Source organism: Brassica rapa, chromosome A06 (assembly GCF_000309985.2).
Source record: "Brassica rapa cultivar Chiifu-401-42 chromosome A06, CAAS_Brap_v3.01, whole genome shotgun sequence".
NCBI classification, from domain to species: Eukaryota; Viridiplantae; Streptophyta; class Magnoliopsida; order Brassicales; family Brassicaceae; genus Brassica; species Brassica rapa.
Genome location: NC_024800.2, coordinates 20,419,236 through 20,440,339, shown reverse-complemented (window position 1 = coordinate 20,440,339; position 21,104 = coordinate 20,419,236). Strand labels below are relative to the sequence as shown.

The 21,104-nt window shown below is 39.4% G+C and overlaps 5 protein-coding genes and 1 non-coding gene across 7 annotated transcripts; 3 read left to right on the top strand and 3 right to left on the bottom strand.

Annotated features, from left to right (window-relative positions):
- Window positions 1-1,282: 1,282 nt before the first annotated feature.
- Window positions 1,283-6,083, bottom strand: LOC103874051 (zinc finger protein AZF1). The gene has a single exon (XM_033273650.1). The coding sequence runs from the start codon at window positions 5,280-5,282 to the stop codon at window positions 4,557-4,559; it is 726 nt and encodes a 241-aa protein (XP_033129541.1). The 5' UTR covers window positions 5,283-6,083; the 3' UTR covers window positions 1,283-4,556.
- Window positions 6,084-7,044: 961 nt separating this feature from the next.
- TRNAM-CAU lies at window positions 7,045-7,116 on the top strand. Its single transcript has one exon. It is a non-coding gene; the product is annotated as a tRNA-Met (tRNA).
- A 2,209-nt stretch (window positions 7,117-9,325) lies between these two features.
- On the top strand, window positions 9,326-13,512 carry LOC103874050 (formin-like protein 6). 2 transcript variants are annotated; one of them, XM_009152455.3, is made up of 4 exons: window positions 9,326-11,281; window positions 11,367-11,566; window positions 12,078-12,319; window positions 12,401-13,512. In XM_009152455.3, the coding sequence occupies exons 1-4, from the start codon at window positions 9,828-9,830 to the stop codon at window positions 13,196-13,198; spliced, it is 2,694 nt and encodes an 897-aa protein (XP_009150703.1). In that variant the 5' UTR covers window positions 9,326-9,827; the 3' UTR covers window positions 13,199-13,512. The 2 variants fall into 2 exon arrangements, with proteins under 2 accessions (XP_009150703.1, XP_033129492.1); XM_033273601.1 differs by having other exon boundaries at window positions 9,406-10,750; window positions 11,373-11,566.
- Window positions 13,513-13,989: 477 nt separating this feature from the next.
- On the bottom strand, window positions 13,990-16,570 carry LOC103874049 (BTB/POZ and TAZ domain-containing protein 4). Its single transcript, XM_033273633.1, has 6 exons — window positions 16,341-16,570; window positions 16,075-16,216; window positions 15,506-15,775; window positions 15,104-15,234; window positions 14,715-15,021; window positions 13,990-14,637 (listed from the first exon to the last, which is right to left on the bottom strand). The coding sequence occupies exons 3-6, from the start codon at window positions 15,749-15,751 to the stop codon at window positions 14,179-14,181; spliced, it is 1,143 nt and encodes a 380-aa protein (XP_033129524.1). The 5' UTR covers window positions 15,752-15,775; window positions 16,075-16,216; window positions 16,341-16,570; the 3' UTR covers window positions 13,990-14,178.
- Window positions 16,571-17,444: 874 nt separating this feature from the next.
- On the bottom strand, window positions 17,445-18,042 carry LOC103874048 (succinate dehydrogenase assembly factor 4, mitochondrial). Its single transcript, XM_009152453.3, has one exon. The coding sequence runs from the start codon at window positions 17,997-17,999 to the stop codon at window positions 17,673-17,675; it is 327 nt and encodes a 108-aa protein (XP_009150701.1). The 5' UTR covers window positions 18,000-18,042; the 3' UTR covers window positions 17,445-17,672.
- Window positions 18,043-19,175: 1,133 nt separating this feature from the next.
- LOC103874042 (mitochondrial outer membrane protein porin 2) lies at window positions 19,176-21,076 on the top strand. The gene is made up of 6 exons (XM_009152446.3): window positions 19,176-19,392; window positions 19,536-19,603; window positions 19,933-20,043; window positions 20,127-20,213; window positions 20,303-20,511; window positions 20,577-21,076. The coding sequence occupies exons 1-6, from the start codon at window positions 19,344-19,346 to the stop codon at window positions 20,881-20,883; spliced, it is 831 nt and encodes a 276-aa protein (XP_009150694.1). The 5' UTR covers window positions 19,176-19,343; the 3' UTR covers window positions 20,884-21,076.
- The last annotated feature ends 28 nt before the right edge of the window (window positions 21,077-21,104 follow it).

Below are 21,104 nucleotides of genomic sequence, written 5' to 3'. Positions count from 1 at the left end.
TCCATTAGCGTGGGTTACCAAAACGGTGAGTTCTGGTTTTGCGCAAAGATGATTGCGATGAAACTTCTCATCACATTTGAAACAGAGACCCTCAGCAATCCACTTTGCTACTTCCTCCGGTGTTAGACGTCGGAAGGGCGGTTTCAACCTTCCGTGAGTCGTCGTTCCCTTCCCCGTGGTTACCTTCGTACTAGGGTTTGTTTGGGCCGGAACGGTCTTGGGCTTATTTGAGCCGAAACCCCCATAACTGGGCTTAGTCGATACTCCCGATTGGGCCCCGTTATTGGGTTTGCTACCCTTGCCCGACGCCGGCTCCTCCTCTGCGGACCAGTCTTCCACCTTCTTGGCCATCTCCATCATCTTTTGGAGTCCCCTTGGCTCAAACATCTTCACTCCAGCTCGAATCTTCGATTTCAAACCAACCATAAACGCTAGCTCCAACACCTCTTCACTCAACTCTGGTGCGTTCATGGCTAAGTTTTTAAAATCGCGACAATAATCTCAAACCGATCCCGTCTGTCGGAGTGTCAACAACCTCTCCCCCGCCGACGTATCGCGGTTGGTGGAGTATTGTTCTAACACCCGAAGCTTCATCTGGCTCCAACTCCGAAATGGGTTTCGCTCTCGCTCCCAGCGATACCACAACAAAGCGTCACCGTCAAAACATGTTCGGACGTGACGCATCTTCTCCTCCTCCGAGTATTCCGCCACCTCAAAGTACTGCTCCACCTTCAGTACCCAGCTGTCCGCTCCTTCGCCCTCGAACACCGGTAACTCCAACCTCCGAGTCAGCGAACGATCGCGACCGCCATACGGTCCCTCCGAGTACTCAGATCTGCGACGCGAGAAGCGTCGGTTTTCGAAACGCTCATCACGCGCGGTGATCGGTGACTGATCCGCCAACTGACTCAGCTCACCGATCTCGATATCACCCTTTCGCGCGTTCGAACCCTCCGTGCGTTCGTCTTCCCCCACGATCTGCTTCCCGCGAGCCTTCTCGAGTAATTTCTGCTTCGCGTCTTCCTTATCCTTCATCTTCGCTTCCCAACGGCCAAACACATCGGACATCTGGGTCTGCATCGTCTGAAGTGTTTGTTCGATGGAGTCAACCCGGCCACGCGTCTGCTCCATCTCCGTCACCACAAGTTTGGTCATCTGCTGCTGGATCTGCTCCATATTCACCTTCGGATCTGATTTCTTTGGTGCCATCTCCCTCGGATCGCAAGGCTCTGATACCAAATTGATATGTTTTAGGTATCAAATGTAAAAGAACAATGAAATCAAAGAAAAGAGTACGTTGTATTGATCAAAGAAAGGGTACAAAGCGAGTTTTTCTCAGGAGTTTCTCACTCTCCCCATGCAAAAGATGATCAACAACTTGATAATATTCTCTAACAACCTTATTCCTTATTTATAAGCCAATGCCCTCACGCCCTTTGCTTACTCATGAGACGACACCCCATGTGCAGCTCGTAACCGTTTGTACAGGTCATCAGCTCCTTATTCTTCTAGAACTTGCCCATCCATTCCAACACTTCTGGGCCAAATGTCAGTCTCACCGCTCAGGCCTTGTGGGCCTTGCGTTTGTACTGAAACACCACAGGAGGATGGATTGCATCCCACGTATCAGAGGTGTGATTTTTACTCAGCCATAAGAAGATTCTACTGCCACAGTTGAGATCCTGCAGAGAAGAACATAATTGAGTTGTTTCTTCAATCACAATGGACCAACACCAAGAAGAAACATAAACAAAACTTAGAACAACCCAAAAATCAAATCAAAGAACAATGTCAACTATTCTGAAGCCCTAAGCTGAGTGAGAAGCAAATCATAAAGATCAATTCTTACTGTTTGGGATTTTTTTTTTACTCTTCTTAAATGGAAACTCCAAGATATCAGTATTATTATCTGAAAGAATTTCAAACCGATAAGAATTCAATCATTATATGCTTGCGTTTCATCACCAAATCAATAACTGAAACTCACCATTAATGAAAACAAAATTCAATGGCTGAACACCATGGTAATCAAAAAGCTGCTTGAATGCCCGACCTTCAAGTCAGAAAGGAGGAGAGAGGAGTTCACCATTATGCTGAAAGAAAGTTGTAAGAGTTATTATGATTGTGAGGGATGAAAGGATCAAGTTTACGGTATCAAAACTTATCTCTATTTATAGATGCATATTCACCGGGAGCAGATCTAGATGATGCAGTGAATGAGAAATTGTAGAAGGAGTGGGGGGGGGGAGAGAAGGAATAAGAAGGTCGCTAATGATGACGATTGAACAGTCCGTAACGGTTCAGGTTTTCCATGCACCATAAGAACTCCAGCGGAATCGATATGAACGAAGGATTAGACCAGATACTGGCGTGATTAATAGGTTCCCGTAACCCAGTCGAAACGCCATGATCGTTTTTAAAAATCAGAAGTTGCAAAACGTTAAGAACCCTAGAAATGGTTGAAGATGAAGACTGATGTTTTTGCATTAGGGTTCCCGATAACAGGCATGGGGCTGCCTACGATATACAAAATTATTAGCCCAAAACCCTGAAGATATACGTTTATAACAAAAGCCGACAAGATTGTCAAGCCCATCCGAATTCTGAATAAATGAAGTGCTGCGTTTTGGGAGAAGCGGGACACGTGTCACGACCAGAAGACTTGACTTATCTAGCTGTAATCTGATGTGGTTTCATTAGAGTGAAGCAAACTGTACTTTATATATAAAGATTTTCAGCCGAGAATCTTTTTAAAAAAATTTATCTGCTTAATTACGCTATTAACACATGAAGATTTTACAATGGTGAAAGGCCTTCTTGTTTGCAGAAGAAAATTAGGTTCGAAAGACCCATGTAAATACTTTGGATTTGAGCAAACAGAGATGATGATGACAAATACTTTCACAAACGTTTTGTACATTCACAACTCAACCTTCAACATGAAACAAAGGCTTTATGATATACTAGAAAAAAAACTGTATGGACACTCAACAACTGAAAAAATATATTAGAGTTGAATTTATAGCAGAATTATTCTATACAAGTTTGTTAAAATATTTCGAGCTCTAACAATTACTTTCACAAATTTTGATTTGTTGTTTTCCTATATTTTACCAAGTTTGTTTGATAGCTTGTTTCACATGTCTTGTTTCTGTAATTGTTAGAGCTCGAAATATTTTCTATTATGAACGCATCTTCCTCATCTTCTTTTTAGGGTGGGTGTGTGTGTGTGTGTTGGGACCCAATTTAGCATTTAGGTCGAGGCTCAGACAGACGAATCATGCAGATAAGCCAAAGACACAAGCTGGTGTTCAAGTTCGACCATAAACATTGACTCTGTCTAGGGGAAATGAGGAGATCCCGAGATTAGCGGGAGTTGAATGAGTAAGTCGAGGAGGGAAATAGGACGAAGAAACAAGAAAGAGTATAAAGGGGGACGAAGACGAGAGGAAGATGGAAACCATCACACACACTCGACATCTCTCTCTCAAACATTTAAACTTTGTTCTTTCTTTTGTAGTTTTTCATCTTGTTTCGTTTCTTAAACTTGTAGTTCGATATTTTCATCAATTTAATCTATTTTGTTAATTCGAAACTAGTTACATCATTTTTGTTTTAAGAAAATTGTGCTCTAGTTATTTATTCCATATCTATTACGAATAAATACTCTTGAATATTTAGTTTGGGCTTTAGCATCCGTCTATAAGAAAGAAAATAAAATGCATATTTACTAAAAATTCAATCCAAGGTTTGTAAGCATGAAAATGGACCCATTTCATAGGGTAGTTTTAAATTCTCTAGACTATGAATTAGAAGTTTTATCTGGGATATAATAAAGGATAAAATAAAAGGTAAACGTTTTCTAGATTTTCCTACTACTAAACATATATTGTATATAAATAACAAAGCAATTTGGTTAAATTAGAACGTCTAAATTATCTTTGTAAAAAGGATATAATATACATTATAACAAATCTAGATCAATATATCCAAATTGATTTTGGAATTGAATTTTTTATATCAAAACATGTAAAATATTTTCATGATTGTATTATTTTTTTTCATATTTCTGATTTTATAGTATAATTTTTAATAATTATTTTTGTTATTATGAAAGTAATTATGTCCACCAATTAATGCAAAAGTATAAAAGAGACATAATAATTCTCATTATGACATATTTGCTCAATTTCTCCTTACGCAAAAATAATTTAGCAAAGAATAAATAAGAATTTCAGCATTACAGAACGTTCCACTATGTAATAACGTGTATGATCCAATCATCCATCTCTGTATTATTGTTATTAGTTTCTTTTATAAAAATAACTCGATATCCCAATTGTTTCCTCTATCTATAAACAAATCCAACAACAAATAAACATTTCTTTTAAAAAATATGATAATAATGCAACTATAATTGCGCAAGTCCACTCCAATCATTTTCATTACAGACTCAGTCAAGCTGAAGCAACTGGTAAGAAACGACTGTTAAGCTTCACGGCCACTGACCCCATTCTCCGCTTGAAAGTTGACTTTGAATATTCACGGAGTCAACGTTAAGAAATAGCCACCGAGACTTGATCAGCCGGTAAGTTTAAGTCAAATCCACGGTGGCCGCCGATCGCGCTTTGTTCCGACGATCTTTCGTCATCCACGTCGCTGACGTCACTGCCACCCATGACTTCCACGCTGCCGTTACCGTTTCCGTTATTACCACCGTCATAGTGACACCGTTTGTGTCCACCTAATGCTTGACCAGACGAAAACGACTTGAAACAGATTGAACAAGTGTGAATCTTTCCGCTCTGATTAACACCGTTACTAACAGTACCGTTACCGCTAAAAAGAACGGAACCACCGTTACTGTGACTCTTGTTATTAGATGGCTCTTGGCCGCTTGGAACGTTAGCGTTATTCGCCGGCGGTTTCCGGTGACTCGTCTTGTGTCCACCCAAGGCTTGGTAGGAGTTAAACGATTTTCCACAGACCGTACACTTGAAATCACGGTGATCGGAAGGAGACCGACGTGACGGCGGAGGCGGAGTAAGGGGAGGTTGTACGGCGGTTCCACGAGCGAGCATGAGGAGACAAAGAGCGAGATACTCTTCTTCCGAAGGAGTGGTTTCTTGATTGTGATGGTTCTGATCAATACGTTGTCGCTTGGTGCGTTTTCTTTTAGCCCATTGCTCGAGATTATCCGGCTCCATTTCTTCTCGATACCGGAGAAGAGGCCGGGCGGTGGCGGTGGCTGAAGTCGGGGAATTGAGAGTCTCAAGAGCCATTTATAAATGTTTTTCTTCTTCTAATTTTCAGATGTGATCTTGAGGTATTTAAGAAGAGAGGACAGAGTGAAGTGTGTGATGTATTGTGAGCACGTCTTGTGTTTGTGTTGTGTTGTGTTGTGTGTTTTGGGAGTTGGTTTGATTTATACTAATATATTTCCCCAAGGGATCTTTAGAATTGGGATTGAGAGTGGGAACGTGGGCTATGAGTGATCAAGTGGTGCTGCTCTTGCTTTCTTCAATCCATTAAACTCCTTTATTTTATGTATTATGTTGTCATTAATTTTGGAATATTAGCATCATTTTCATTTACCAAGTCAATGCATTGTTTGTAGCTTAGAAATTGCTAAACTTGAGAAATTTCAAAGAATGATAGTAAAATATCTTGCAAAAGACTACTATTCAGCTATAACAAATGCCTACGTTGTTTCAAAAAAATAATATACATGCCTACGTAAACACTTCCGAGTTTATATACCAAGCTAATTATATTTAGACTCAAAGCTAGAAACTTTTAACAATTCTATGGTTTGTTATAATTACTTTCTATGATTCCCATTTTTTTTTTTTTAAATATTGTCCACTTGCATTTTCGTAAATATCATCTCAACTATACTCTATGCATACATCACCCCTTTAGTTTCTCATTACGTAGAAGACCAAGTTTTAACCAATTGGTTGGGAAATATTCAAAGTTTTTTTAAAATAAATATAACGACTTTCATGTTGGTTCTTACACTTTTCGCGGTAGCCACCCAAACATAAGGATTAGGAATGTCAAAACTATAATTAAAATTTTAATCAGGAAGACAGTTGTTCTTTAAACGGAGTGCCATATCTTAGGAGTTGTATTTAAAAGTTTATAATTGAAAAAGATGAGGCTTTTGCCACTCTGTTTAGTGATATGTGGTGGCATTGTGCCATTGCTTATCTGGCGTTCTTACATTGGCTAAAGAAGGCTAAAATTCTGTCTGGTGGCTCACGTGGCATAATAGGAATGGTGAAAATTTCCGGCGGATAGTTAAAGTCGTTACGAGACTTAAGCCTCAGGCTATGCATGACGGTGACAGGTCGATGCAACACCGTCTCACGCATTATCTCTGTTTGATCGATCCGAAACTTTATTTGGTTATTTAGAAAGAAAAACAACTTTCTTAAAGTCTTTTTTTATAGTTTTTGTCTTTTTCACAAATGAAAATGACGCACTCGGTTTTCTCAAGTGTTGCGTGCATATGTATATTACGATTTTTATAGTTATTCCTAATTATGTGTGTGTATGTGTGAAACTTGCCCACTAGTCAGTAATCACCAACTTAAAACCAATACAACGATGTGTTATAAAAACAAAGAAACAAAAGAAAATGAAATTTAAATAATGTTTTAAATATAACAATTGGGTTTCGTTGACGAGGATAAAAAGAAAGTAGAGTACTGGGTCTTAGTCTTCGTGTTGTTACATTATGAAGTCGGTCGTCGTTGTTCTCATAAGAGTTTTTGTCTACTTAGTCAATTCAATTGCCAAAACACTTCAACGAACCTAAAAGCTGTCGTTTAGCTTAAGATATTGGGAAATTTTCTAAGCGATTTAATGCCTACACGTAGAAACAGTCTTATGAATATTCGAAAAAGTTAACAAATACAAAATAGAAATTTCATTAGTGATCAGTTCGTAATAGAGACCTACATGATAGAACAACCAACCAAACTAGGCAAAAGGTTTAAGTTACAAAGTATAAAAACAAATACAACATCATCAACAAATATCAGAGTGGCGCAGCGGAAGCGTGGTGGGCCCATAACCCACAGGTCCCAGGATCGAAACCTGGCTCTGATAAATTTTTTGTTTTTATTTTTCTACTTCTCACGTAAAGCAAAGCCCAAAGAAAAGTGAATTAAATTGTTATTGGACTCAGGAAAAATGGGCTTTATTTTGGCCCTTAAATACAGCCCTATACTTTGGGCTAACTCAACCATTGGTGGTTCACTTTATCCAATATTTAGTCATTTTTGTTTCTTTTAAAGAGGAAAGTTTTTTCTTCTAAACAATAACTTAATATTCCCAATTTGATTCCATTTGGACTTATTTTATTAGAAAGGCTGTGGTGAGGCTTGTATTATTGAGTGAAGTGGTGTGGGATTCTAAAATTGCTTTGAACGTTTTGCATGATCCCGTCACAATCATTATGACAACAACACTATGAAGGGCTTTGTCTGGTAGCTTTATCATGATTACCCCCAATAATTAATATTTAACCAGATAATTAAAGAAAGCTAACAAATAAGAAAACGACACCGACTTTAAAATCCAAGCATTGACCCATTCGACCCACTATCTTCTCGGGTCTGTCGGTATCATTAGTTCATTACATGCTTCTAATGGTTTATACAACGTTATTCTCTCTTAACTACATCAAGTAATTTAAAAATAAAATATATAAACTCGATTTAGGTGTATAGTCGTTGGTGAAACCTTTGCAACAAAATGCAATAACATTATATTAACTTGAAACTAAAAGTTTAGAATTGAAATCATGAAACTCTTTTTATTAATTCAATAACTTAAGAATGTACTATTCTTTAAAAAAAAAGAATGTACTAAAACATACGCTGTAGGAAAAAAATACTATATAACATATGCTGTATAAAAAAATATCAAAGAGTGACAATAATGATAGAAAAATGATTACAGATGTGTTGAGGAATTATTTATCTTAAGCCTTAAGTGTTTGGTAGAGTTTATGTTACGTGGGACAGAAGAAAGCCTTTCTTTTGTCTCTGGAATTTGTTTTTTTTTTTCCTTTTTGGCCAAGAGGAATATTAGTTCTACTTATTGACAATGTATTAAACCGATTCTCACACAAGGCAGCCAAGAGTTAGAAGTATGCTCAAAAGAGGTAAGAATACAATTTATACAATCCCTCTTTAGACAATACTATAATTAAGACTGAGCATCTCGTATGTATTGTTACTAACGTGCGCTTGTAAACTACTAGAGTAAAAGAGATTGGCATCCCCAGCAAATGAGAATGAAAAAGGTATAAAGATGAAAGATACTGAGAAAGATGTGCTAAAAATGAAAAAGAGAATGGAGAAAGCAAAACGCTAGAGAGCGTGTGCTTATAGCGTTTGGTTATGGGGATATTTCGTTTTGGTGTCAACTTTTGTATGAATTTTGGTATTTCGATTATGAATGAATTTCAACTTGAGAGAAAAAAAAAAAGAGAGCGTGTGCTTGACCCTTCCCTTGGTTCTACACTTGTCAATTGCCATTAATAAATATAAACAATAGTCTAGGAGTCGGTGGATCTATAAACCATTTATTTTCTTTTACCCCAAAAAGACAGAAAGAAAAGAAAATTGAAAGAATAAAAGCAAAAAAAGATAAAGATAAAAAAAGATAGAGATGTAACGTTGAGCCCGTTGTGTCACTTTATTCCAAGATTACATTGTATGGGTCTTCTTTTTCTCCCTTTTCATAACACATAATTTTTTGTTTTTAATATAGACTCACTCGTCATAAACCTGACTTATACGTATCAACCATTTCACGTAAAGGAAAACATGTCCTTTGTCTCTGAAATTAGTTGTAGGCAGAGTTAAAGTAAATCTTGTTTTATTTCTCGAAACTCCGTTTTAAATTCCCAAGCACAAATTGCAAATGTTGGCCCATAGTGTCATCTACGATGGACTGGACCACATTGGATTGGCTTTTAGTTATTGTTATTTGATTTAGAACATAAGTTTTAATTCTTTGTAATTGTAATTGTAGATTTAATATTATTAATTAGTTAATAAGATACAATAAAACCGAAAAGCTGATGGTGGAATGGTATGTACGTGTCTTTTTCCTCCGTCTTGGTATCAACGAAGCAGAATCGGAAATTTCTACGTGGGACGGAGAAGGACAGTCACATTCTCTGTTAAATTAATACTGATATATAAGGACATTTTCGTCTTTCACTGGTTGTTGAATCTCACGTGGCACGGACTTCCAAATATAATATGCTGGGTCGTATTGCAAAAATGAAATCTAATGTAACGCACACCATAACAATGAAAGTCCATTCACAGTTTAATTACAAGGTTGGATTTTATTATGATTAGTAGTCAATGTCCCCGACGGTGGATGTGAAATGTGTGGCTGTCTATTCTTCATTTTAACGTCTTTTACCTCCAAATTGACTAGTAATTTAATCGAATTATTTATTTGTTTTTACCATGTTTGCCGCGCACAAATAATGCGACCAGTTTTTTTTATTACGGATAATTAACAACTAATTAACGGAAAATTAAAGGAGGTAAAAGTAGATTAAACGATCCCGGAATGCTGACTCAGCAGCTTAAATCTCAGATCTTGAAACGAAACGAACTTTCGCTTCCTCTCCTCTGCTCTTTACTTTCCCCTTTTTTGTTTTCTTTTTGTTCCACTAACCTTTTCTCATTGAAGATACAACAAGCCTCCAAAAAAAGGCAGGAAGAAGCAAGAAGGAAGAAGATGAACTTAGAGAGAGAGAAGGATTGTAAAACAGTTAACCAAAATTCACCATGAGTTTTCTTCATTCGAGATTCTTCTTCTTCTTGCTTTTTTTCTCCTCCTTCTCTGTATCCTCTTTCTCCGTTGGTGAAGTTAACGAGATTCATCGACGAATTCTCCATCAGCCGCTCTTCCCGGATGCTTCTCCTCCTCCTCCTCCAGTTTTCCAGTCCACGCCGCCTCCTCCCGACGCTCCCGATCAGCCATTTTTCCCAGAGAATCCTTCCACGCCTGACCAGTCTCAGCTCCCTCCTCCTCCTCCGCCGCCTCCTGCTTCCTCCGACGCCAATGGCGGATTACCGATTCCGACGGCTACTACTCAGCAGGCGAAGCCTGGGAAGAAATTTGCGATCGTCATATCCGTTGGAGTCGTCACGCTCGGTATGCTCTCAGCTCTAGCTTTCTTCTTGTATCGCCACAAAGCTAAACACGCAAGCGACACTCAGAAACTCGTTAGCAGAGGAGGCGATGGCGGTTCTCGAAGATTCCAGGAAGATCCGCTTCCACCGACGTCTTCCACGTTTCTCTATATGGGAACCGTTGAACCGAGCCGCGAACCGGCAAGTGAATCTATTGGACCGGTTAATACTTCTCCGTACCGGAAATTAAATTCGGTTACGAGATCAGATCGATACCGGCCGAGTCCTGAGCTTCAACCGCTTCCACCGTTAGCTAAACCGCCGCAACCGTCTGAAAACTCTCCCTCCGCCTTGTCTCCTTCTACGTCGTCTTCCGACGAAGAATGCCGCGGCACCGCGTTTTACACGCCGCATGGATCTGCTATCAGCAGCGACGACGGTTACTACACGGCGTTTCCTCGGTCAGCCAACAGCAACGGCCATTCCTCAGGATCGATTCCTCACTCGAAGAGGACTTCTCCGAAGTCGAAGTTTGGATCTAGGTCGCCGGAGATGAAGCACGTTATCATTCCGTCGATAAAGCAGAAACCGCCGCCAATACAATCTCCACCACTAAGGGGCTTGGAAACTGATCCTTATCCACAGAACAAGCCTAAGTTCTCTCAGCCTCCTCCTCCGCCGAATAGAGCGGCGTTTCAGGCGATTACTCAGGATAAGTCACCTCTCAGCACACGAGTGTCACCACGGAGGTCTCCTCCTCCACTCCATACGCCACATCCACCTCCACCTCCGCCACTCTATACCCCACCTCCACCACCACCTCCTCCTCCTCGTCCTCCTCCGCCTCCTCAGATACGGCCAAGAGATTTCCAGATACCTCGAAAGCTCAGCAATCCAGAAGCAACGAAGCCAGACGATCAATCAAGAAAATTAGCATTCAAGACTCCAAGTCCTCAATCGAAAGCTGTTGAAGAGGCCAAAAGTGTATCAGCCGACGGGGACACGGATCCAAGCAAGCCAAAGTTAAAGCCACTCCACTGGGACAAAGTACGCGCGAGCTCTGATCGTGCCACAGTTTGGGACCAGCTCAAATCAAGCTCATTCCAGTGCGTATTTATTGTCTTTGTTAAACATACGTTTGAATTTGCCTTTTCAATAACTATTTTGAATCTTTGTGGTATTATTAAACAGAGTGAACGAAGATCGGATGGAGCATCTGTTTGGTTGCAGTTCAGCAAGTTCAGCTCCAAAGGAACCTGTGAGAAGGTCAGTGATGCCTCCAGCCGAGAATGAGAACAGAGTACTTGATCCAAAGAAATCGCAGAACATTGCAATCCTCTTAAGAGCACTGAATGTAACTCGTGAGGAAGTGTCAGAAGCTCTTTTAGATGGTAAGTTTTTGTCTCCATTTTAATTCGTTACTTAGGGTAAAGTTCCATTTGCACCAAGTACCAATTGGCCTTTGCCTTGATCGTTATAAGTTTTATAGGTTCCTCTATTAGACACATAGCGTTTTGAGTATTGATGCGGTGATGGGTTAATGGAAATCTTTCTGTTAGTAGGAATAGTAATAGAGATGCTCATAAGAGGTATTGGTGGTAAAAGGATAAATAATAATACTAAAGAGGCTTTGGCCACAAGCTACAATCATTTCAAAGAACAATGACATAGGAAATGATTTTATCTGCTTTATATTGCTTCTTACATGATTGCGCAACTTCTCAAAAAAAAAACTAATCCTTTAATTTACAGGGGTAGCAAGCATGATGTAGAGCTATATACTTGAAACTTATTAAGATTCTGAAAAACATAAATTGATTTCCTTATGAATTGTTCTGTAAGATGCATTTAAATTTTCGTTCCTATTATTTCAATCTAATTAAACTTGTGGCACGGTAACAGGTAATCCCGAGAGCTTAGGTGCAGAACTTCTAGAGACTTTGGTGAAGATGGCTCCAACAAAGGAAGAAGAGATAAAACTCCGAGAGTACTCTGGCGATGTCTCAAAACTAGGAACAGCTGAAAGATTCCTTAAAACCATTCTCGATATCCCTTTTGCATTCAAACGAGTTGAAGCAATGTTGTATAGAGCCAATTTTGATGCAGAAGTCAAGTATCTAAGGAACTCTTTCCAGACACTAGAGGTTAGTTAGTCACTCGCTAAATGATTCAATCTCTCAAATGAATTTGTCTTGATAGTCTCAACCCCTTGTTTGCTTTTGTAGGAAGCAAGCTTAGAATTAAAAGCAAGCAGGCTATTCCTTAAGCTCCTCGAAGCTGTTCTAATGACAGGAAACAGAATGAACGTTGGCACAAATCGTGGAGAAGCCAAAGCCTTCAAACTCGATACTCTTTTAAAACTCGTGGACATAAAAGGAGTTGACGGCAAAACCACATTGCTTCACTTTGTCGTCCAAGAAATCACAAAATCCGAGGCAACCACAACAACAATAGATGAAACCATCCTCCATGAAAACAAAGACGGTTTCAGAAAGCAAGGATTACAAGTCGTGGCTGGACTGAGTAGAGATCTGGCAAACGTAAAAAAATCAGCCGGAATGGATTCCGACGTACTGAGTGGGTACGTGACAAAGCTCGAGACGGGTCTTGAGAAACTCCGAGCTTTTGTCAAGACAGAGACAACAACAACTCCAGGGAAGTTCTTTGATTCGATGAAAACGTTTCTCAAAGATGCAGAAGAAGAGATCCGAAAAATCAAAGGAGGAGAAAGAAAAGCTCTATCAATGGTTAAAGAAGTAACGGAGTATTTCCACGGAGACGCTGCAAAAGAAGAAGCACATCCTTTGAGAATCTTCATGGTCGTGAGAGATTTTCTGGGAGTTCTTGATAACGTTTGTAAAGAAGTTAAGACGATGCAGGAAATGTCGTCAGCGATGGGTTCGGCTTCAGCTAGATCGTTCAGGATTTCAGCTACAGCTTCGTTACCGGTTCTTCATAGGTATAAATCAAGACAAGAAGATACAAGCTCAGATAATGAACACAGCAGCAACTCTTCTACGTGATGAAACACACAAAACAAAAGGCTGTACAGTTTCTTACACCGGAGACAAGGGATTAAGTTGGTGTTTCTCAAACCGGAGGAGATATTGAGTTGGTTAACTCGGAGAATATGGGCCGGTTCATGAAGGAACAAACACTGCAATGATCAAATTTTCGTTAACAAATAAGTTTCTTTGTTAATTTTTCTTTTTTCGTCGGCAGTTGAAATATAGATAGATATATATAAATATATCCTAATATCTTGAGGTTATTAGTGGAGATTTTGTTTATTTTTGACGTTATAATCTTTATCCAATTCAAAAAGTTAGTAGTCGTATGACCACATAAGTAAGAATTACGAGATAGGTTGGAATCGTGTTTACATCTTTTTTTTTTCTTCTTGTTTTCTTGTTCTAAAGGAATCAGAATCCAATACGAAAGTACATAATAAAAGGAGATTTGTAAAGGAAACGTACGTACATACAAATGTATGGTTGTAATATGAGTGCACGGATTTGAATTTGTGACGATGGATGTTTCCAATATTATTTAATGAAATACGAACATGTGATGTGAATGAGACCGATTCTTCTGTACAGCTTGTACCACACGTCTCTCTCTTTCTTACTGCATTTGTCCTCTTCTGCGTCACTTTTTTCTCCCACCACGATCTTTTCGTTGCAGTTTCCCATTTTTGGAGGTATTAAAAATAACAAAACAAAGTAGCGTCGTATTTAACTTTGGTAGATTCCTGCTCTTTTTTTTTTGTCGTTTCTTTCTCAACAAGACACTGAGTTAAAAACAACAAAACCACTAAACCGAAACGAGTAATCAAGCTCTATATAAATAAACCGGATCTAACATTCATAACCAACCAACTTAGATTTTGACCACCAAATGTGTATCTTTCTTTCATTTCATTTTATTATGTTACACTTTTTTTTCAGGGAGAAGATCACAAGAAACGCTTAAAACTCGCCATTCTTGGGACTGAAGAAAACGATTAAGACATGGTGGAGGAAGATCTGGTCACGGGTAGAAAGAAAGGAGAGGCTCCGATTTTCTTAGAACCTAACACATTCTTCACCAGAAGTTTCCATCTAACCTCATCCTTCTTGCTCTGTTTCTCCATCTTCTCCTTAAAGTTACCGCATAGCGGGACTCGACACTGATCAGAATCAGCGCAAACACGTGAATGCAACTCAAGGAGTTGCCACATTCTCTTGCAATGCACGCAACCTCCCGGAACCCTAAGCTTGCATCCAGCGAAATGCCTGATCAGCGATTCCAACCCTTTGCAAGCTTCGTAGTGACACGTGGCGTGGTTCGGTTTCAAATCTTTATCGTGCGGTCCTATTGTTTTGCACCCGTCTCGGCATATATGAACAAGAGCCTCCATCGCTTCGTATAGCTGCGAGTATATCCTCTCTTCATTGCGTTTTCTGATCCTCTCTTTCCGAGCCTGCACATATGTTTAACAACGTTTTAGAAAAAAAATGGTAACGAGCCAGAGTTACAAAATGTAATTAATTAACTTACATTTTCTTCGATGAAGACAGAGTCTCTAAGTTCTTTCTCGAGAAAGGGATGGCTTTTCTTCATAGCTGTCCATGCTTCTGTCGCGTAAAGCTCCTTGAAGTGTTTCATGATCGTACGGTGAGATATAACGCTGAGCCGAGGGAAATCACATAGCAGGGCAAGCTGGAAGACGTCGATTACGTTCTCAGTGGTGAGCAAACCATGTTCTAGATGCCATTCGCAGACCCGTTTCAGCTGAGGAACCACGTACGCGTGAGACAGAAGCAGCAAGTGCATGATGTACTCATTCATCTCTTCTTTCTTATAGCTACAAAAAAAGAAAGAAAGTCAGGTTTAATAAAAACTAAGAGAATGTTAAAAGAAGAGGTAAATATTATAGAGAAGTGTACCAAGAAGAGTAGAGGAAACGAATGAAAACTCGCACAGCTTCATGAGGGACGCCACGGATCGAGATTGTATACCACTTTCCATGTTTTTTGGCTTGCTTCAACATGCCTTTGATCACACTTGAAGCAGTCCCCTGTTAAATTTCATCAGAAAAAAAAACTTTAGTCAAGAGATCCAAACTACACAACCAAGGGCCGGCCTTGAGCTGGTGAAGCATTGGCCTAATAGCCTCCAAATCTTTTGAAAAATGATATATATTTATAGACTTCAGAATTTATATTAAAAATAAATATATAAACATTTACTAAATTGTCTATAGTCTCTAGCTAAATTGTCTATAGCTCTCAAAATCTAGGCGGCGGCAAACAACGATCAAGAGAAGGTTTTGAAGGAGAGAGCATTACAATGATGTTGGCATGAGCATAGACGATGCCGCCATTATCAGTGTAGATGACAACATTAGCTTTGTATCCGTCGTTGAAAAGACGATCCCACATATCTTTTGTTGCTGTAGGAACGCAGGTGTGCTCTGGAGCTACATCGTTGCGGTATCTTTTTTGCTGACCATCAGATTTTGAAGGAAGAGGTGGAGGGATCGGTACAGAAGAAGAATCAGTAGCTTTTTGAAGATCAACACAAGCCATCACCATTTCTCCTTTTTATCTTTTCCCTCCCTGAAGCAAAACCAATTGAAACTTTTGATTATAAGTTAAATACAGAGATCTTTGCTTTTACTTCACACAATAAAAATTCTATGAATAATCCATTATCATTTCACAAATGTTTTTAAAACCTTTATTTACGATCAAGAATCATAACATATCTTTGAAACTTTTTTCAAGATTCCGTGAAACACTTTAACCATAATCGTTTTGTTCCTCACGCAATACAGAAAAACAAACAATGGTCGAGATCAAACACTAGATAATTCAAAACCGATGAATAGAGAAAATGTTAAGAAACAAGAACATACCTCCTTCAAACGAGCTAAGCTAGAATCTTGATTCTGACCGAACCGTTAGAGCAAGTTAAATCAAAATTAACTCAATTATGAGAATATATATAAAAGTCTCCTCCTTCCTCTAACCAGCGGGAGAAGAAACTCTATAGAGAAGCTTCAAAACAGATCACAGATCTCTTCTCATTATATAAACACAAACACACTCTCGAAACAAGGGAACACGACAAAAGATCTTTTGAAGAAAATAAATTAATTGGATATTTATTTTTGTTGCTCACTTTTTTTCTTTCCGTCAATTATTATTACAAAGATATTTTCTTGTTCATCACCGCCAAACAAACAAACAACACCTGCGCAAAAAAATCACCGAGGGGCGCGTGGAAACTACGGTTACGAAACGGACGGCTGAGAATCCACGCGCCTTAACGGGGCCCTTTCTTTTTTCCTCTCCTTGGTGGTTTTATTACCGCTTTATCAATTCAGACACGACTCTGCATGTTTTTAGTTCTTATTTAAAATTTAAGAGCCGTACAAAAACAGATCAGTTTGTCCTCTGTTTTCTTTCTTGTTTGGCGCTTCACAGCTCATAATTAGCTGTTCAATTTTTGGATTATTATCCCTATTCTCATCCTCTCTCGTTTACAGATAAATTTAGACTTGCTTTTTATTTTTATCCACAAGCTTTTTTTGTTTAATTTACCTTTAAACTGTGTTCAAAAAAGAAATTTACCTTTAAACATCTGACGCTTAGGCAACTATTAAGGTCTAATGAAATTATTATAGTATTGTTGAGAACCCCCAAGTTTCATGTTTATGAAATATGATTTCATTTGTTTCAAAAAAAAAATATATATATGATTTCACTATATAAACAATTTTATACATATTAGTAAGTGGGGAAAAAGTAATCCTAAGTTGAATCCACACACTTTTGAAATCTGAAACTAATAGTTTAGTCTAGAGGCTTCCAAAATGAATGTTAACTAAGGGTTCTAGTCTGTGGTCCAGAAGATAGCGTCGTAAATATGTATTGCCATCTTAGACCTGTGATATCTTTTTATTTGGTGGTCACTTGAATTGATTGTTGCCCAACCTCTTTAATTAGTCTGGTTGTAACTAGTAACATGTTCCTATCTATTTTATAGAATAAACATATAATATCTTGCTACGAAATCTTAAACAGTACACTTTCGCTTTAGAGAGGAGGATTAGTTTCTACATGTTGTTGGTCTATACTGTACTCATCATAATCCAAGTGTTGGAAACATCAATATACCTAAATTTGAAATTACTTCCAAACATATACGTGATGGTTTTATAATGGAGTACTCTTCTCATCTTTTATCTTCAGACACAGTTCTTGATTCAAGCTAATAAAATCATAATTTTACAACATAAGCAAATTCACTTATGTATTCAAATAAATAAACATTCAACATAAGCAACACAAGGAATCCAGACAAATCATAGTTCCAACTTCTCCTTAATTTTTCTTCTGTGTTGTCCATTATTTGCGAATACATAAACAACTTATAGAAAGTGAATTTAATTCCTGTGGAATCAAAATGATGAACAAGGACCGAGATTTACTTGGGATCATCACGTCTCAATCAGAAGTCGGAGCATCGACCACGTTGTTCCCAATCGCCGTAACGAGTCGGCTCAGGACCTCTAGGCCCTCCGATCTCACCCGTATCTTTGTTGAAAAACTCTCCACCTCCTCCTCCTCCTTCTTCATCATCTTCCTCTTCCTTGGGCATCTGCAGATTCTCTTGAAGTTTCTGATCTGGCTTCACAACCTGATCCTCATTCGGAGACGGTGATGGTGACTGCGGCGGAGGAGTACCGGAGCTTAGAAAGCGTGATACAGGCTCCATGAATCTAGAGGAGGCGGATCGGCTTGGTGCGATCAGACGGATGATTTTGTTCGTCGCCATTGTTTGTTATTTTGTGTCGAGTGACATCGATGCAGGCCATCTGTGAGATAGTTTAAGTATAGGGTTCCGATTATCTTTTATTTGGGCCGTACTTTATTAACATAAGCCCAATGGACACCAGGCTCGGAGGTAAACCCAAAATTAATATATTAACACGAAGCAAATTAGGCTCCGAACGCTTGCCTTGGGTGCGATTTTGATAACTGGGTCCCACGTTCTTTTGCGGTTATGCCTTATGACTAATGAGTGACCTGTCACTAAAGAATTTTTTTTTTCTGTCAATAGATATTTGATTAACAGACCTAAAAAAAATTCACAGTACAACATACAGAAGTCCAAGAAAATGGGTCAAAAACAATAAAATTCTGGACTCAAGACCCAACTACGAAACCCTAGGACACACAAGGCTCCGCCGCCGTGCGGACAAACACTGCGGCTCCAACGTCGCCCTCGCTTCGAAACAACACCGGGTAATCAACCGTCGATTCACCAGGATCCACCGGAGCTCACTGACTCCACACTATCACCACCGCAAACGTCTTCAACTCAAGTGAATCCAATTTCGGAGAGTATCAATCGACTGTTCGAGATCTCATCTGTCACCATTCATCGCAAGCACCGAGAGAAAGACTTCACGCGAACCATCACCGTTAACCATGGTCGAGCTTCGATCGTCCTCCAACGTCGTCTCCACCAATCCAAACCAAACCAAAAACGAAAAAACTAAAAGGAAAGAACAGACTAAACCCTAAAACGAAACTAGGAAACCAACCGACGGCGAGGAAAGGCAGGGAACGTCTTCACACCCCGTGATCTAAATCGACGACGGTAGAGCTAACGAAGCTTCCACCTTTTGGGGACAGGAATCGGCGTCGACGGAGCTGGAGGAGCCTCCGCCTCCTGGAGACAAAACCAAATAGCCGCACAAAGAACTACACCGCGCCTTCCTCAACACGACCGCGCCTTTACGCCAGAGACAGATCCGTCATGGACGGCCTTGTTCCAAAACTCAAGCAAGGCGGAGGAGAGAAGAGACGAGAGCGAAGCGAAAATCGAAGACTTTAACGGTGGCTAGAGGAGCTCCGATGACGGCACGCATACTCGCGCGCCGGCCAGTCACTGAACCCGATTATAGATCTACTCTCTCTCTCTAAAAGCTCTAGATCACACGTTATATTTTTAAGTTTTTGCCTGTCACTAAAGAATATCACAGGCTGTTATTATTGTAACAAACAATATTCGCTATTTATTTCGTCATAAAGAAAATCAAGACGTATTTTTTTCTGTTATCTTCACCGCTTCTCCTCCAAATCTTGGCCGATCGCTCTACATCTCCGATTAACCATGAGCAAAGGCCCAGGACTGTTCTCAGATATCGGCAAGAAAGCCAAAGGTAACATCATCATCATCCTATTGCTCTTCTCGGTTGAAATCGCGCAAGTATTTGCGTGCATTTTATGGAATATGCTGCTCCTGGTTCTTAGATTTTCATTCTGGTATGGGTGATGATTTCGATGTTTCCGTGTCGTGGTTTAGATCTGTTGATGAGAGACTACACCTCCGATCACAAATTCAGTATCTCCACTTACAGTGCCTCCGGCGTGGTACGTATCTTATCAACACTATTCTCAGATTTTGATTTCGATGTATATTGATTACCAACGAGTATTGTTCTGAGTTTATTCTCCCATCACTGTTTTTTATGTGATAACGTTCTTTGTTGTTTTGCATTTAAAGAGTATTTGTTGCCCTTCTTTGTGATAAATGAGTGAGAACATCAGCTTTGACTTTTGATACACAAGTTATCGTTGGAGGATTTTACTGTATGATTCATTGTTCAATTGTTTTTGTTGTTCTTTTGACTAGTGATTATGTGGAAAATAATCTAGCATTGGATATATAAGCAGCATATCTGTGTGCTTTGTTGTTGTAGGCACTTACGTCTACTGCTCTCAAGAAAGGAGGCGTGCATGCTGCTGATGTTACCACTCAATACAAGTACAAGAATGCTGTCTTCGATGTCAAAATCGACACTGATTCTACTGTTAGTCTTTTCACTATATCTATCATCCAGTAAACACTACTTAGTAATCCATGTTTCACCTAATGTGTGCTTTGCTTTGGCAGGTTTTGACAACCGTCACATTCACTGAGATCCTCCCATCTACAAAAGCCATCGTCTCCTTCAAAGTCCCTGATAACAGTTCTGGCAAGGTTAACAGAAAAAAAGAACGACCCTTTTTCTGTATGCCTTTCAGTTGTTTTTGAGATTGACTCCATCAACTTATAAATTCTATTAACAGCTCGAGGTCCAATACTTCCACGACCACGCAGCAGTTACTGCTACTGCAGCTTTGAAGCAGAACCCATTGATCGACATAACAGCCACTCTAGGTACACCTGTCATCTCATTTGGTGCTGAAGCTGGATACGACACTTCCTCCAAAACTTTCACCAAGTACAACGCCGGAATCAGTGTGACCAAACCAGATGCATGCGCTTCCATTATATTGTAAGCAGAAGTGATTAGTAGCTACGCCTTGTGTGGTTCTGATCTGATATTTTTTTTATTCTCAGGGGAGACAAAGGAGACTCGATCAAAGCATCTTACCTTCATCACCTGGACGAATCCAAGAGAAGTGCAGCAGTTGGTGAGGTTTACAGGAAGTTCTCGACTAATGAAAACACGATAACTGTTGGTGGGTTATATGCGATTGATCACTCGACTTCGGTGAAAGCTAAGCTCAACAACCATGGCACGCTCGGTGCTCTTCTTCAGCATGAGGTCTTGCCCAAGTCACTTGTTACTGTTTCAAGTGAGATAGACACTAAGGCGCTAGACAGGCATCCAAGGTTTGGTCTTTCACTCGCTCTCAAACCTTGAGAGAACACACACAGAGTCTCCGAACCATTCTTCTATTCTCTCATTTGCTGAATTCTACGGCAGAACCCGTGGGTTTTCTTTTTACATGATGAATAAGTAGTTCCGCAGTGAAATGGACGGATAATTCTTTTACGAATATGGTTCTTATTTTGACATTTTCACTAAGCAATTTTCTTGGTATATTTTCACTAAACTCTAAACAAGATGAAATCCATTTCTTC